This window comes from Ceratotherium simum, chromosome 13 (genome assembly GCF_057802395.1).
Source record: "Ceratotherium simum simum isolate JZ-2026a chromosome 13, ASM5780239v1, whole genome shotgun sequence".
Lineage (NCBI taxonomy): Eukaryota > Metazoa > Chordata > Mammalia > Perissodactyla > Rhinocerotidae > Ceratotherium > Ceratotherium simum.
The window spans coordinates 7,340,510-7,357,263 of NC_141912.1; the positions used below are offsets into that span (position 1 = coordinate 7,340,510).

Genomic DNA, 16,754 nt, shown 5'->3' on the forward strand with positions numbered 1-16,754 from the left:
TTGCAAAAAACACATTAAAAATTAAAAACTGTATTTCTAAAAATGACATCTAGGATTAATTATCAGGAAAGGGTATTCACAAGTGCCCTCAGCAGTTTCCTTAATTCTCAAAGCAATTATAGAAGAAAAATGACAGACACATTCCCATTAAATAACAATGTTAAGAACGGCCATCAATCTTCTAATGTTTCACATATACTTACATGTCTGTAGTGAAATAGCCTAGAGGAAACAATGGGAAAACAAATTTGCTGCAGAAATAGCAACTATTTTGTTCTTTCTCTCTTATATACATAAATTAATGGGGACAATATCAAGTCAATGGTCCTACTCCTCTGACTGCATACATTATTTAAGGTACGGAGTACAGATATTATTACCTCAATTTAACAGATGGAACCAAGGTGAAGAGAATTTAAAAGATTTTTGAAAGGATATGTCTAGAAGTGGAAAAGACTAAAATCCATCTTCATCAACCGTTAGCATAGGGCTTTTTCCATTCTATTCCTTTGCATCTCCTCACTACACCCTGGAGCGTGGAGTTCCACTCTTAGCTTCACATATCTCATGACATTTTACTGAAGCAACATGGAATTCCTTTTCACTTCTGTTTTCCATTTTAGACTTCACGGCACATTTTTTTTTTTTTTTAAAGATTTTATTTATTTATTTTTCCCCCAAAGCCCCAGTACATAGTTGTATGTCATAGCTGCACATCCTTTTAGTTGCTGTATGTGGGACGCGGCCTCAGCATGGCCAGAGAAGCGGTGTGTTGGTGCGCGCCTGGGATCCGAACCCGGGCCGCCAGCAGCGGAGCACACGCACTTAACCGCTAAGCCACGGGGCCGGCCCCTCACGGCACATTTTTAATTCCTTCAATGGCTTTCAAGATCAAAGTAATAACCCTTTTAAGTCCTCAGATTGAATTTTTTATTTGCTAACCTCAGATTAAAGAAAGAAGAGCAAAAGATTTCTTAACGAATTTTTTATTTTTTTTGGGCCAGCCCCGTGGCTTAGCGGTTAAGTGCTCGCACTCCGATGCTGGCGGCCCCGGTTCGGATCCCGGGCGCGCACCGACGCACTGCTTCTCTGGCCATGCTGAGGCCGCGTCCCACATACAGCAACTAGAAGGATGTGCAACTATGACAGACAACTATCTACTGGGGCTTTGGGAGAAAAATAAATAAATAAATAAAATTATGAAAAAAAAAGAATTTTTTATTTTAGAGATAAAAGAATAGCTCTGTGAGTCAGTTTTTTGGATTACAATGAAAAGGAATCCAAAACTTTTAAGTTTCTGCTAAAGAAAGTTTAACCACTTTAAGAGTATAACTGATATACAATAAACCACACATATTTAAAGTGTATGGTTTGATAAGTTTTTACATACATATGCAACTATGAAACCATCACCACAATCAAGATAATGAACATCTCCATCACTGCCCCTCCCACCAGAGCTTCCTCTTGCCTCTGGTAATCCCTCCCTCCTGCCTACCTGTCCTCCCTGACTCCCATCGTCTATGCCAGCCCCAGGCAAACACCCATCTGCTTTCTGTCACTGTTGATTAGTTTGTATTTTCTAGAGTTTTATATAACGGAACCAAACAGTATTTACTCTTGTCTGGCTCTTTTCACTCAGCATAATTATTTTGAGATTCATCTAGGTTGCATGTGTATCAGTAGTTCATCCCTTTTTTATTACTGTGTAGTATTTTATTGTATGGATATAGCACAATCTGTTTATCCACTTATCTGTTGATACACATTTGATTTGCTTTCAGTTTTTGGCTATTATAAATAAAGCTGTTAGGAACCTTCATGTACAAGTCTTTGTATGAACATATGCTTTCATTTCTCGTGGGTAAATACCTAGGAGTAGAAGGATGGTAGGTGTATGTTTAACTTTTTAAGAAGCTGCCAAAATGTTATCCAAAGTGGTTGTATCATTTTACATTGCCACTGGCAGTGTATGAGAATTGCAGTTGCTCCAGATCCTCACCAATCTTTGGTACAGACAGCCTTTTTTTTGAGATCAGGGAGGTGAAAGATTCAGCATAAGAACCCATGGATGAGGCTAAAGAGGAACTCACACACCCTCCTCCAGGGTCTGGATTCTATTGGGATATTGGGCTATTTTCCCAAATGTCCCTTCCCAGCTTTCACTCAACCAGAGCAGTCGCCTTCCCCCCAACTCCCCAAGTTTACATCTTCCTCTGTACCCTCACAGATCCCACTAACTGAGCAAACTCTGATAATCTTTGTCATCCACTCTCCTAGCTACTCCCTCCTGAACTATGTCCCCTTCATAGTTTTCCTACCTCCCCAAATCTCCAGGATGTTATTTTGTTCCCTGTTGCCTTTTTTTTAACCTTTTGACTCCCTTCACCCATTTCTCACACCCACCTCCTGCATCTGGCAGCCACCAATCTGTTCTCTGTATCTATGAGCTTGGCTTTTTTTTAGATTCCGCGTAGGAGAGAGATTATATGGTATTTGTCTTTCTCTGTCTGACTTATTTCACTTAGCATAATACCCTTGAGGTCCATTCATGTTGTCGCAAATGGCAAGATTTCATTCTTCTTATGGCTGAATAATATTCCATTGTATGTATATACCACATCTTCTTTATCCATTCATCCACTGATGGACACCTTAGGTTGTTTCCACATCTTGGCTATTGTAAATAGTGCTGCAATGAACGTGGGGGTGCATGTATCTTTTCAAGTTAGTGTTTTTGTTTTTTTCAGATAAATACTCAGAAGTGGAATTGCTGAATCATATGGTATCTCTATTTTTAATTTTTTGAGGAAACTCCATACTGTTTTCCATAGTGGCTGCACCAATTTACATTCCCACCAACAGTACACAAGAGTTCCCTTTTTTCCACATGCTCATCAATACATGTTATTTCTTGTCTTTTGATAAAAGCCATTCTAACAGGTGTGAGGTGATAGCTCATTGTGGTTTTGATTTGCATTTCCCTCATGATTAGTGATATTGAGCATCTTTTCATGTACCTGTTGGCCATCTGCATGTCTTCTAATCAGATCTGAATAAATGTATTCAGATCTATTTGTTTTTTTGCTATTGAATTGTATGAGTACTTTATATATTTTGAGTATTAACCTCTTATGAGATACATGATTTGCATTTATTTTCTCCCTCAGTAGATTGCCTTTCATTTTGTTGATGGTTTCCTTTGCTGTGCAGAAGCTTTTTAGTTTGATATAGTCCTAACTTGTTTATTTTTGCTTTTGTTGCTTTTACTTTTGGTGTCAAATTAAAAAAATCATTGCCAAGACCTATGTCAAGGAGCTTACCGCCTATGTTTTCTTCTAGTTTTATGGTTTCAGGTCTTATGTTTAAGTCTTTCACCCATTTTTAGTTAGTTTTTGTGTATGGCGTAAGATAGTGGTCCAGTTTTATTCTTTTGCAAGTGGCTGTCCAGTTTTCCCAACTCCATTTATTGAAGAGACTGTCCCTTCCCCATTGTATATTCTTGGCTTTTGTTGTAAATTGACCATATATGCGTGGGTTTTATTCTGGGCTCTCTGTTCTGTTCCACTGATCTATATGTCTGTTTTTATGCCAATACCATACTTAGTTACTATAGCTGTATAATAGAGTTTGAAATCAGGGAGTGTGATGCCTCCAGCTTTGTCCTTTCTCAAGATTGCTTTGGCTACTCAGGGTCTTTTGTGGTCAAAATTCCATGCAAATTTTAGGGTGTTTGTTCTATTTCTGTGAAAAAATGCCATTGGAATTTTGATAAGGATTGCACTGAATCTGTAGATTGCTTTGGGTAGTATGAACATTTTAACAATATTAATTCTTCCAATCCATGAGCACAAAATATCTTTCCATTTATTTGTGTTTTCTTCAATGTCTTTTAATGTCTTCTAGTCAGTCTTTTTAATAGACATTCTATTAGGTGTGTAGTGGTATTCACTGTAGTTTTAATTTGCCTCTTAATGATGCTGAGTATCTTTTCATGTGCTTATTTGCCATCCATATACTTCTTTTTTTTTTTTTTTTTTTTTTAAAGATTTTATTTATTTATTTTTTCCCCCCAAAGCCCCAGTAGATAGTTGTATGTCATAGCTGCACATCCTTCTAGTTGCTGTATGTGGGACTCAGCCTCAGGATGGACGGAGAAGTGGTGCCTCGGTGCGCGCCCGGGATCCAAACCCGGGCCACCAGCATCGGAGCGCGCGCACTTAACCACCAAGCCACGGGGCCGGCCCCATCCATATACTTCTTAGTGAAGTGTCTGTTACAACCTTTTTGCTCACTTTTTAAATTGGGTTGTTTATTTTCTTATTATTATAGAGTTTTCAGGGTTCTTTACATATTCTAGATACAAGGCTTTTATCAAGTCTGTGATTTGCAAATATTTTCTCCCAGTCTCTGGCTTGTCTTTTGATTAAGAGCTCAATATTTTGAAGTTTAAAAAAAAATTTCAGGGCCCAGCCTGGTGGTGTAGTGGTTAAGTTCGCGCGCTCTGCTTCGGTGGTTCAGGGTTTGTGGGTTTGGCTCCTGGGTGCAGACCCACGCACCACTCATCAAGCCATATATAAAGTAGAGGAAGATTGGCACAGATGTTAGCTCAGCAACAATATTCCTCAGCCAGAAAAAACAAAAAAAACAAAATTCAAAATAGAGAAGTTTAGGAAGATAGTCTATTAAAGTCAAACCCCTGGGGCTGGCCCAGTGGCGCAAGCGGTTAAGTGCGTGCGCTCCGCTGCGGCAGCCCGGGTTCGCCAGTTCGGATCCCAGGCGCGCACCAACGCACTGCTTGGCAAGCCATGCTGTGGCGGCGTCCCATATAAAGTAGAGGAACATGGGCACGGATGTTAGCCCAGGGCCAGTCTTCCTCAGGAAAAAAAGAGGAGGATTGGCAGATGTTAGCACAGGGCTGATCTCCTCACAAAAAATAAATAAATAAATAAATAAAATAATAAAGTCAAATCACTGAAAAAAGTCTAAAACATTTTCATGAAAGCATACCAAAAAGTATTTTTTAATATGTAAAGTAATATTTATGTAATAATTTAAAGGGTAGAGTGGTGGCAACATTTTTCTTTTATAAAGGAAGGTACTACAAGATAACCTTGAACATGGTGATTTCACTAATATTAATGAAAGCTGTTCTTTAATGTGGTGTCTTTTCCTTGATGTCTCAGAGCTGCAGTAATGCTTCAGAGCTGGATGCTAGGAACTGAACCCACTCCGTCTCCACCAAAAGAAAGCAGATTTGAATAAAGGAAGAGAAACTGAAGGTTAGTAAAGTGACTTGCTATGAACCTGACTTAACAGCAGGAGATATAGACCATCGTGAGACAAACAGATGAGAGTTCAGGTGAGAAGCAATACCCTAAAGCTTTGTTCTACCCTAGACCTTTCCATCCACCAGACAAGCATATTTTAAAAGTGACATGTCTGACACACTTCCATTTGTGTCCCTGTTCTCATTCCAGCTTCCCATTGCTGGGAAAATTAAGGTCCAATCTCAGGACCTTTACCCCCAGGGCATGAGGCATAGAAGCTGCTAATGAATGACGAATTTATTGAGTGCTCTCCTCTAATCTCCCTGTGCTCAAGTTTTACTAGTCTACAAGGCCCAACTCCCAGCCCTCACAATGTCTTCCACAATTCTCAAACAGGGACGTCATCTGTTCTTTCTCTGAACTCCAGTCATTGGACAACATCTCCTCCATTAGATGCTTGTCACCACATCTCTTTTTTAAAAACTTTTCTCCTTTATTCCTTATAAATAGTTACTTACGTATTTTATCTTCTTTTCTACATTCCTTGGAAGCAGGGCTTATATTTGATTTAGCTTTCTGGCTCCATAGTGACTAGCATTGCTTAACCTTTCATGGGAAGTCAATAATTACTTATTTAATGAAAAAAAATTAATGAATTAGAAAAGAAGAAATCTTTGAGTCCTCACAGCATTGGAATTTTTTTTCTCTTAAAGATAAATGAGGGGTGCTGGCCGGCCCCGTGGCTTAGCGGTTAAGTGCGTGCGCTCCGCTGCTGGCGGCCCGGGTTCAGATCCCAGGCACGCACCGACACACTGCTTCTCCGGCCATGCTGAGGCCGAGTCCCACATACAGCAACTAGAAGGATGTGCAGCTATGACATACAACTATCTAATGGGGCTTTGGGGGGAAAATAAATAAATAAATAAAATTATTAAAAAAAAAAGATAAATGGGGGTATGTAATGAATTTAGTATGGAATGCCAATTTTTAATAATTTAGAAATGTGATAGACATCTCTATTAAAAAATAAATTAAATAATCTCTTTTTCATTATAGTGGGATCCAACTGGATCATAACTTTCTAGACACCAAGATATTTTCATTTTCTTCTATCATATTTTTCCTGTTTTATCTGCCTTTATCTTTATTTTTTCCAGCTTTATTGAGATATAATTGACATATAACATTGTGTAAGTTTAAGGTATACAATGTGTTGATTTGATACGCTTATAAATTGCAAATGATTAATTTCCAAAATGATAACTACCATAGTGTTAGCTAACAGCTCCATCACTCACATAATTACCATTTCTTTTTTGTGGTGATGTCTTTATCTTTAGACGCCATCTAAAGTAAACTCTGAGTGCTATTTCCCAAAGCACCCCTAATCATGGTTAATGTAAACAGCCATTGCTATAAGAATGGTGGCAGCATATGCAACAATATAAATGTACTTCATTCACTATGAAAAATAGCACATAATTTTTTATTTCTGCATTTTGAAAGGAAAAAATCTGATTAGTCTAAACAGAAATCAGGTGGGACAATATTCAAAATTTGAAAACCTGAAAATGGAAATTCTCTATTTTTGTAGGTGAACAATACTGCCACTATGCCAGTGAGTGACCATTTTAATAAGCCAATCTTTTGAAGGTTGATAATTTCTTAAACTTGTTAATAAAATGATGTTGTGTATAAAAATGATAGCAAAGCAACAAAAGGTCTTTCTTACCAAGAAATCGAGCTCTTCATTTAGATTGTGGTACTTATCCAGTTTGGATCCCAGTAAGATAGGTACATCTCTGACCTTCTTGGCTTCATTTGAATCAAAGTCTGTAACCTGAGATTAAATATATCTGTGCTCACTTCCAATACTTTCACACTCCTTGGAACATTGGACAATAGATACTTTATTAGTTTAACAATCAAAGACATCTTCAATGGCTAGAATAACAGAAGTGTAGAACTTACAGCTAGAAAGATTTCAACAAATTTACCAAAAGAACATAAATATCTGAAATTGTATTTTTGTATGTTAAAGCCAGTACACAGTAATTGTGAAACTCACCTGATGAAGCTGATCTTGAAATGCTTTTTCATTAGCAATTAACTCTCTAAAAGTTGTGATTTTGTCTTTATGTTTCAGTAGCTAGAAAGAAAAAGTATTTTATATTTCAGAGAAGGGTAGGAAATAAAACTACATTTTTATAGTTTTTTATATATACAGTTATAATAAAATCATCTAACCATGCACAGTCCGATCTCTGGTCTCCAAAAGATCTACTTTTTTTATAGCTCTTGTGTAGAAAAGATCAGGCAGCCCGAGACTGCTCTCCTTGAAGAGGCCTCCTAGCCAGGCTGCCTGCCGACTGGCATCTGGGAATCTGGACAGTGGGAGGGTTTCCATCATTCCCTGATATGAACAGCTCACTGTGTCATTTGCACAAAGAATGTGGTTTATGCTAAACACTTCTTTCCTTCTGGAGGGTCTGGTATTTTGGTACGTGTTAGGCAGAAGGTGGCAATGTGAACGGCCCCCAATAAAAATCCCGGGCACTGAATCTCTAATGAGTTTCCTTGGTGGATGACATTTCACACCCGTTGTCACAAGTCATTGTGGGGGAATGCAGTGCATCCTGTGTGACTCCACTGGAAAGGACTCTTGGAAGTTTGCGGCTGGCTTCCTCTGGACTTTGCCCCCTGCGCTGAAACCCGCAAACAGCCATTGACGATTAAGCAGCTGGTAACTATGGGGGATCGGAATTTGCGAACTCAAAATATGTCTCTGCCTGAATGACATTTTGACCCCCACCCCCACTAACTGACCAAAGGAGTTTGGGAATGGAGGCCTGCCCCCAGAAAAGGCCATTGCTATAGACATCTCTGGGTACCTGGGTGGGTCGTTCTAAATCCATTCTTAGTTCTGGTTACCCTTTATGAGAGGCATTTACATTTGTAAAGAAAATCTCCATTTGTAAAGGTATCTTCTCCCCTGCATAAGGAAGAAGGGGGGATGGCCTTACCTAGAAACTTATCAGAATGGAAGGTGAGGACTTAAATCTGCATGAGAAACTTACTCATTGTTAATTGCGCTGTTTGGACAATATGCTTTCTGACTCCCACTAGGTTCCTATAGATGACATCTCCCTGGAGCCTGGGTTACCATGGTAATGGGTGTTTGAGCTATTTTTTTTTTTCAGGAACTGAGCCCCTTGTCCACTTCAGGCCGGACTGAGACCACCAACCCATCAACCGGGACCTTTTGACAAGAGGTTGGAACTTCACCCTCAGGGCACGCTAATGCTGCCATTCTGTGAACATGTGTCCTACGAAGAAACATGAAGCCTGACTACATTTGCACAGATCATCAATTACCTCATCTCTCCTCACCTCCAATCATTTCAGACCACCTTGCCCCCTTCCCCATAAATTCCCCTGAGTCCCTATTTTCGGGGAGATGGATTTGAGACTTGTTCTCCTGTTTTCCTCACTGGGCTGCCTTGTGATTAAACCCTCTCTCTCTGCAATCTCGTGTCTCGGTGATTGGCTTTCTGGGCGGCGGGGAAAAACGGACCTGGTGCGGTAACACGCCTGTTCCCTCTGGTGATTTTGCTCTGTGTCCTCACTGTCATCCCTCATAGCTGTGAGTGTGACTGTATGCCGAGTCCCACGGGGCCTAGCAAACCATCAAAACTGAGGGTGGGCTTGGGGTCTCCAGGAAGCTTACCCTAATATTCAATTGTTTTTATAGCCAGGCTATTGAAATTCTTCTTTACAGAAAAAAACAAACTAGCCAACTTTCTGGATGCAATTTATAATCATTTCTTATTTGTTCATTTGTTCCTTTAGTATAATAACAATAAATCTTAATATTCAATATATAAACTTCTCCAAATATCAGTGAGGTAAAGGTGTGCTGCATAGAATATTTTTTATTATGAAAAATTTCCAATATTTTTTAAAAATAGAGGAAAAAACTCAATAAACCTCATGTATCTCTCATCCAGCTTCAACTATTAACAGCTAATGGCCAATCTCATTTCATTTATACCCTCAGCCACTTTCTCCTCCCTCCATCCCCCTTCACTGAATCAAATCACAGACATCATATCATTTCATCTGCCAATATTTCTGAATTATACATAAATTTACCAAGAGAACATAAATATCCGAAATAGTATTTTTGTAATATCCTGCTGTAACCCTCAACTGGGCCTAGTTTCGAAGGCTGGTTTAAGAAGAGGAGGCCAGTGGTTTCTCTGCACGTCTGTTTATTCCTTGATCCTCTTCTCCACAGTTTAGCTAAGAGACAAAGAGATTCCCCAGAATACTTGCAACAAATTTTCCATCCACCTCCGTTCAGAGAAGTAATTTCTGATGGTATGGGACTGAATTTATGACGATCCAAGATCCCAGGTTTGAATGTTTTTATTCCTTTAGCCACATAAATCTGTCACTTCTGTATTCCTCTCACATTAAAAATGGTACAAGTTAACATCCTGTTATCACCTTCTCTATTTAACTTACTCTCTTAGTTTTATCCCTCAATCTCTGCACCACTGTACCAAGAAAAGAATGATCAAAGAAATTCCAGGAGCCACTTCCCTTACCTTTGTCCCACTTGAGAAATAAAACAATTTGTTTTCAATGTCTCCATTATTCCAAGTGATGAAGTCTGAAATCACCGGAGGAATGTCAAAATACACTATTCTTCAGGAATCAACAGTGTCATGTAAAAGTGGAAAAATAATCATACCAATTTTTTGGTAGATAATGAGAGTTTTTAACACGTTACAAAACAATATATCTCCTTAGTGAGGGCCATAGTAAAGCTAATCTTGTTTCTCTTTTTTTTTTAATTTTATTTATTTATTTTTCCCCAAAACCCCAGTAGATAGTTTTATGTCACAGTTGCACATCCTTCTAGTTGCTGTATGTGGGACGTGGCCTCAGCATGGCCGGAGAAGCGGTGCGTCGGTGCGCGCCCGGGATCCGAACCCGGGCCGCCAGCAGAGGAGCGCGAGCACTTAACCGCTAAGCCACAGGGCCGGCCCTGTTTCTCTTAAAAAATCCAGATTTTAGGAGGTTCCTTATACTTTTACATTACCTTTTTCTTTGACTAATTTTTTCACCAAAAATGATACAATTTTTAGAATGAAGAATAAATATAGTACCTCTTTCTCTAAATTTTTCTTTTTAAGATAGAAGCTCTTCAATTTTTGTAGTATTATATCACTCACTTGCTCACTCTCTTTGAAATGTTCAGCATCAGGATTGGTAATGTCCTAAGGGTAACAGTTTCAGAAATTATATTAAAAAGTTTTCAGTAAAGCTAAAAGGAGGAAGGAAAAAACACAAATGAAACAAATCTCCCTTCTACAATAAGCGCAATAATATTGAACTCAATTCTTCAATCACTCATCATAAGACATCACATAAAGGGTTAGTGTAGAAAGAACTCATGTAGATTCACACTGTAAATAAGCTGTTATTGGAACGAATTACTATAATCACTGGGAAGTTAACATTCATCTATAATAACTATACATGCTTACACATTAATACATAATCCCCTCTTAGCCTGGCCAGTTTACAAATCCAAATTTTAGACAAATTGTTATACCTGGCACCAGAACAATCAGACACCTTCAACAAGACTGAAGCTCTAGGTATTTCAAGGGTACCCAGCATGAAGCTACCTGTGCCACTACAATGTAAGAGTAAAGTGCACACACTGGAGTCGGACTGCCTGGGTTTCTATCTCAGTTCTGCCACTTAACCATAGGTGAGACTTTGGACAAGAAACTCAAAACTCAACTATTCTTTTTTTTTTTTGTGAGGAAGATCAGCCCTGAGCCAACATCCATGCCAATCCCCCTGTTCTTGCTGAGGAAGACCAGCTCTGAGCTAACATCTATTGCCAATCCTCTTCTTTTTTTTTTTTTTTTTCCCTCCCCAAAGCCCCAGTAGATAGTCGTATGTTATAGTTGCACATCCTACTAGTTGCTGTATGTGGGACTCTGCCTCAGCATGGCCCAACAAGCGGTGGGTTGGTGCGCGCCTGGGATCCGAACCCAGGCTGCCAGCAGCAGAGCTCGTGCACCCAACCGCTAAGCCACAGGGCCAGCCCGAAACTCAACTATTCTAAGCCTAAGTTTTTCTGTGTTAAAAAAGCGCCTGGCAATATAAAGAATGGTATAAGGATTGAATGAGATAATCCATGAAAAGCAGGGACTGTAAATGTAAATGCCTCCAAGGACAGGCTGGGAAATCAGCAAACTGAGTGCCTATTCGGAGTTTAACCTATGTTAGGGAGAGGTGAACAGCACACGGAGTCTTTGATAGCATTTGTTTGGCGTGGGATGAGATCTCCTAAGAAGAGGGCTGATGACACACTCCATCTTTGACAGGTCTGGTAGAGAAGAAGCATCCAGCAGACAAGACTGAGAAAGAATAGCAGCCTCCAGTGAGACAGGAGAAAACCAAGCAAACATGGCGAGTAAGGAAATGTTTGAAGGGGAAAGGTGGGGTGGAAAAGTCTGCAGCAAAGAGGCTGTGCCACATTCAGATTCAAATACTTAAAAACAAAACTCTAGGTAGACACAGTCTGTGGGCCCCCTCTTGGTGATCTCTACATAAAATGCTTACCTCTGGTTCTAGCATTCAGTAAATACTAGTGTTCAACAAATTTGAGCTAAAACAAGATAGATATAAGGTTTCTGTTGGATCAGGAACACTGCAAACCCATGCCCCCAAATTCTGGCTCAGACAACTGCACTTAAGATCAAAGAATGTACAATAATAGAAGGGAAGAGGCAGAGAGAGAGCTAGCTAAGCTAATTTGAGAAGCTATCAAGTGTCATGCCCTTCAATATGTTCTCATTAAATGCAGTGCTTGTAACTTCCCAGGGCGGCAGCAAGGATCATTTCCCCTATTTAAGATGAGGAAGCTAAAGCTGAGAAAGGAAAAGTTACTTGGCCAAGTCACACAGCCAGGAAGCGGTGAAGCCAGGATTCAAACTCACCTGACACTAACTTCGTTTTTCATTCTACTCACGTACACAGCTCCACAGTGCCCTCCCCCTGCCCAACAGCCATATTTTAGATTGGGTAAACAGCTCGCTAATGGGAACAAACGTTAATCACGAGGAGCAGACTGACCCAGAGTATAAGACCATTGCTATGAGAGAGCTTTCCTGAAATGTGGGAAGTACCAGATGAAGGGTTTCACTTCATGTCTTTATTTATTTATTTATTTTTTAAAGATTTTATTTATTTATTTTTTGCCCCCCAAAGCCCCAGCAGATAGTTGTATGTCATAGTTGCACATCCTTCCAGCCGCTGTATGTGGGATGCAGCCTCAGCATGGCCGGAGAAGCGGTGCATCAGTGCGCACCCGGGATCCGAACCCGGGCCGCCAGCAGCGGAGCGCGCGCACTTAACCGCTAAGCCACGGGGCCGGCCCGTCTTTATTTTTTTATCTTGTTATATTACCTTACTGTAGACTTGTGGGAATTAGGCATTGAAGAAAGATAAATAGAAGAAAGCAGTAGGATGAAGGAAGGGCTGACTGGTTGGTTGAAGGGTCTGTATTTTGTCTTCCATTTTTTTCTTCCATAACTTAATTCCGTCGTCTTATATTACCTCTTTTGGTTTAGTCCAACCTTGATATTTCTTCTCCCCCAATAAAAAAATATGATTTTTTTTTTATTACCTGGCATGTGAGAAGTCCTACCATCAGAGCCAGAAGATTGTGAATTTTGGAGGCCAGCTGAGAAGTTCTTTTCACGTCTGGGGGATTCAGGCTCTCAACTTCACAAGATGAGCAATTCAGGAACAAATTAGAATGTATCATCTTTGCATCCTACATGTACACAATTCAGATTTGTTACAGCAAAGACAAAGAATCTGGATTACTTTTTAAGTATAAAGTGCTGAATAAAATACCACTCTTAAAAACTCTGAGGGGCCAGCCCCATGGCTTAGCGGTTAAGTGCGTGCGCTCTGCTACTGGCGGCCCGGGTTCAGATCCCGGGCGCGCACTGACACACCGCTTGTCCAGCCATGCTGAGGCGGTGTCCCACATACAGCAACTAGAAGAATGTGCAACTATGACATACAACTATCCACTGGGGCTTCGGGGAGAAAAAGGGGAAAAAAAGGAGGAGGATTGGCGTGGATGTTAGCTCAGGGCTGATCTTCCTCGCAAAAAAAACAAAAAACAAAAAAACTCTGAGCAGTGGTTCTCAAACTTTTTGACTCTCAGAAACCCTTTATAGTCTTGAAAATTATTGAGGACCCCAAAAACCTTTTGTTTATGTGGGTTATAATTATCAATATTTATTGTATTAGAAATTACAGCTGTGGGCCGGCCTGGTGGCTTAGTGGTTAAGTGCGCGTGCTCCGCTACTGGCGGCCCGGGTTCGGATCCCGGGCGCGCACCAACGCACCACTTCTCTGGCCATGCTGAGGCCGCGTCCCACATACAGCAACTAGAAGGATGTGCAACTATGACATACAACTATCTACTGAGGCTTTGGGGAAGAAAAAAAGGAGGAGGATTGGCAATAGATGTTAGCTTAGAGCTGGTCTTCCTCAGCAAAAGAGGAGGATTAGCATGGATGTTAGCTCAGGGCTGACCTCCCACACACACACACACAAAAAAGAAATTACAGCTGAGAACATTTAAAAATATGTTTGCTAATTCATTTAAATAATAAATCCATTATGCATCAATATAAATAACAAATGTTTAATTAAAAATTACCAAATTTTCCAAAACTAAAACTACTGAAAAGAGTGGCACTGTTTAAAACAAAGATACAGGGAACAGATTGGTGGTTACCAGAGGCGAAGTGGAGTGAGGGGATGGTGAAAAGGGTAAAGGGGCACATGTGTATGGTGATGGTTAGCAACTAGACTTTTGGTGGTGACACGATGCAGTCTATACAGAAGTTGAAATATAATGATGTACACCTGAAATCTACATGTTATAAACCAATGTTACCTCAATAAAAAATAATAACAAAATTTTTTAAAAGAGTGGCACTGTTTATATGTTTTGCGATTTTTGTGTGTGTGTGTGTGAGGAAGATCAGCCCTGAGCTAACATCTGTTGCCAATCCTCCTCTTTTTGCTGGGGAAGATTGGCCCTGGGCTAACATCCATGCCCATCTTCCTCTACTTTATATGTGGGAGGCCTGCCACAGCATGGCTTGACAAGCAATGCACAGGTCTGCACCCGGGATCCGAACCTGTGAACCCCAGGCCACCAAAGCAGAGCACGCAAACTTAACCACTACCCCACTGGGCCAGCCCCAACGTTTTTTTGCGAATATTGTTAATGCTGCCTTAATGCTGGATTCTCATGTTTGCTTCACACATTCCATCAGCCATGAAAGCAATTATACCATCACATGTCACACAGTTTCTGGAAAATCCCACTGTACACTTGTGAAAGAACGAGAGTGAAAAAGGCAGTAATGTTTTCATATTACTATGAAAATACTTTTGACCCTACAAACACTCCCAGACCACACTTTGAGAAAATGAACCTAGAGTTAATGAAAAGCAAAACTAAAAGCAGAGTAAGAATGATTTGGGATATTAAAGAAATTGACTAGTCAGGATAAAACAAAGAACTTTACTGCTTTTTTAAAAGAAAGCTCAAGAAAAAAATTATTATATTGTGATAAACTTCTGTACAGTTACACTAATTCATTCAGTTTACCAATTCAAAATCCATCATGATTTGGTTAGCAGCTATACTTTAGGTCATCTTTGCTCAGGTTGGTGGCTCTCAAAGTGTGATCCTTGGACCAGCAGCATCAGTGAGACCTGGGATCTTGTTAGAAAGGCACATTCTCAGGCCCCACCGCACACCTACTGAATCAGAAACTCTGGGGTGGGCCCCAGCAATCTGCATTTTCACAGCTGATGCTGATGAATGCTAAAGTTTCAGAACCACTGGATTAGATAATCCTTCCTTCTTTCTGGAGAAAAGGTCACAAAGAGAATTTTTTTAACACAAGAGAACAATATTTTCCTAAGAATCCTTAAAAATAATAGTTATTTACTTGCTAACAGTATGTACTTATATTGATTACAGATTCATGAAGGAGAGTCCACTAAGGACATCTTCAAAGCAACATATCAGCTCAGTTCAAGTTATTATACTATATAAATAAACCTATACATTTTTCTAGTTCAGATTAGCCTTCTTTCTAAGTAATTAGAGTTAATAAGATTGTACTACAAATATGTTAAGGCAGGCCTACAACACTGAAATAGAATAGATGTGCTCTGGCTTGTGAAAATTATCACCTCCAGGACATGCTTCTAGGTTCTTGTCTGCCAAAAAAGCCATTTGAACTGCAGAGAATACAAAATAACTGCCTCTCCGAACATATTGATACGAGGCTCTCATGCCATTTTTAACAAATGTTAACCAGACTTACTGTGGTGAGCATTTTGAAATACATACAAATATCGAATTATTAAGTTGTACTCCTGAAACTAATGTTATATGTCAATTATATCTCAATAAAAAATGTTTATAATTTTACAAAATTAATATGTGATATAATATAGGTTTGTTTTACCTTGTAAACTAAATATGCAATTGTATTATTTAGTGTTATTGTTGAATAGGCAGACATGGTATGAAAAGATTGAGATGCCCACTTAGAAAATCCTTTCGGGGCCGGCCCCGTGCCATAGCGGTTAAGTGCACGTGCTCTGCTGCAGGGGACCCGGATTCGGATCCCGGGCGCGCACCGACACACCACTTGTCAGGCCATGCTGTGGTGGCATTCCATATAAAGGGGAGGAAGATGGGCACGGATGTTAGGCCAGGGCCAGTCTTCCTCAGCAAAATGAAGAGGATTGGCATGGATGTTAGCTCAGGGCTGATCTTCCTCACACACACACACACACACACACTAAATAAATAAATGTTTTTTTTAAAAAAAAAATCCTTTTTTTTTTGTGAGGAAGTTCAGTCCTGAGCTAATATCTGCCAATCCTCTTCTTTTTTTGCTTGAGGAAGACTGCCCCTGGGCTAACATCCGTGTCCATCTTACTCCACTTTATATGGGACGCCACCACAGCATGGCTTGACAAGTGGTGCGCTGGTGCGCGCCCGGGATCCAAACTGGAGAACCCCGGGCAGCTGCAGCGGAGCGCGCGCACTTAACCACTTGCACCACCGTGCCGGCCCCTAGGAAATCCTTTTTTTTTTTAATAATTTTATTTATTTATTTTTTTCCCCCAAAACCCCAGTAGATAGTTGTACATCATAGTTTCACATCCTTCTAGTTGCTGTATGTGGGACGCAGCCTCAGCATGGCTGGAGAAGCGGTGTGTTGGTGCGCGCCCGGGATCCGAACCCGGGCCGCCAGCAGCAGAGCGCGCACACTTAACTGCTAAGCCACGGGGCCAGCCCAGGAAATTCTTTCTTAAAGGATGCTTCAGATGTCCAGGCAT

The 16,754-nt window shown here is 40.2% G+C and overlaps 1 protein-coding gene across 1 annotated transcript in view; it reads right to left on the bottom strand.

Moving 5' to 3' along the window:
- Nucleotides 1–16,754, bottom strand: part of CAGE1 (cancer antigen 1) — a 41,001-nt gene that overhangs the window by 16,906 nt on the left and 7,341 nt on the right. The window contains exons 4-7 of the mRNA XM_087437894.1: nucleotides 12,985–13,134; nucleotides 10,445–10,555; nucleotides 7,339–7,419; nucleotides 7,003–7,110 (exon numbers count right to left, since the gene is read on the bottom strand). Of these exons, the coding sequence (XP_087294020.1) occupies nucleotides 7,003–7,110; nucleotides 7,339–7,419; nucleotides 10,445–10,555; nucleotides 12,985–13,134 (450 nt within the window). The remainder of the gene's footprint in view (nucleotides 1–7,002; nucleotides 7,111–7,338; nucleotides 7,420–10,444; nucleotides 10,556–12,984; nucleotides 13,135–16,754) is intronic.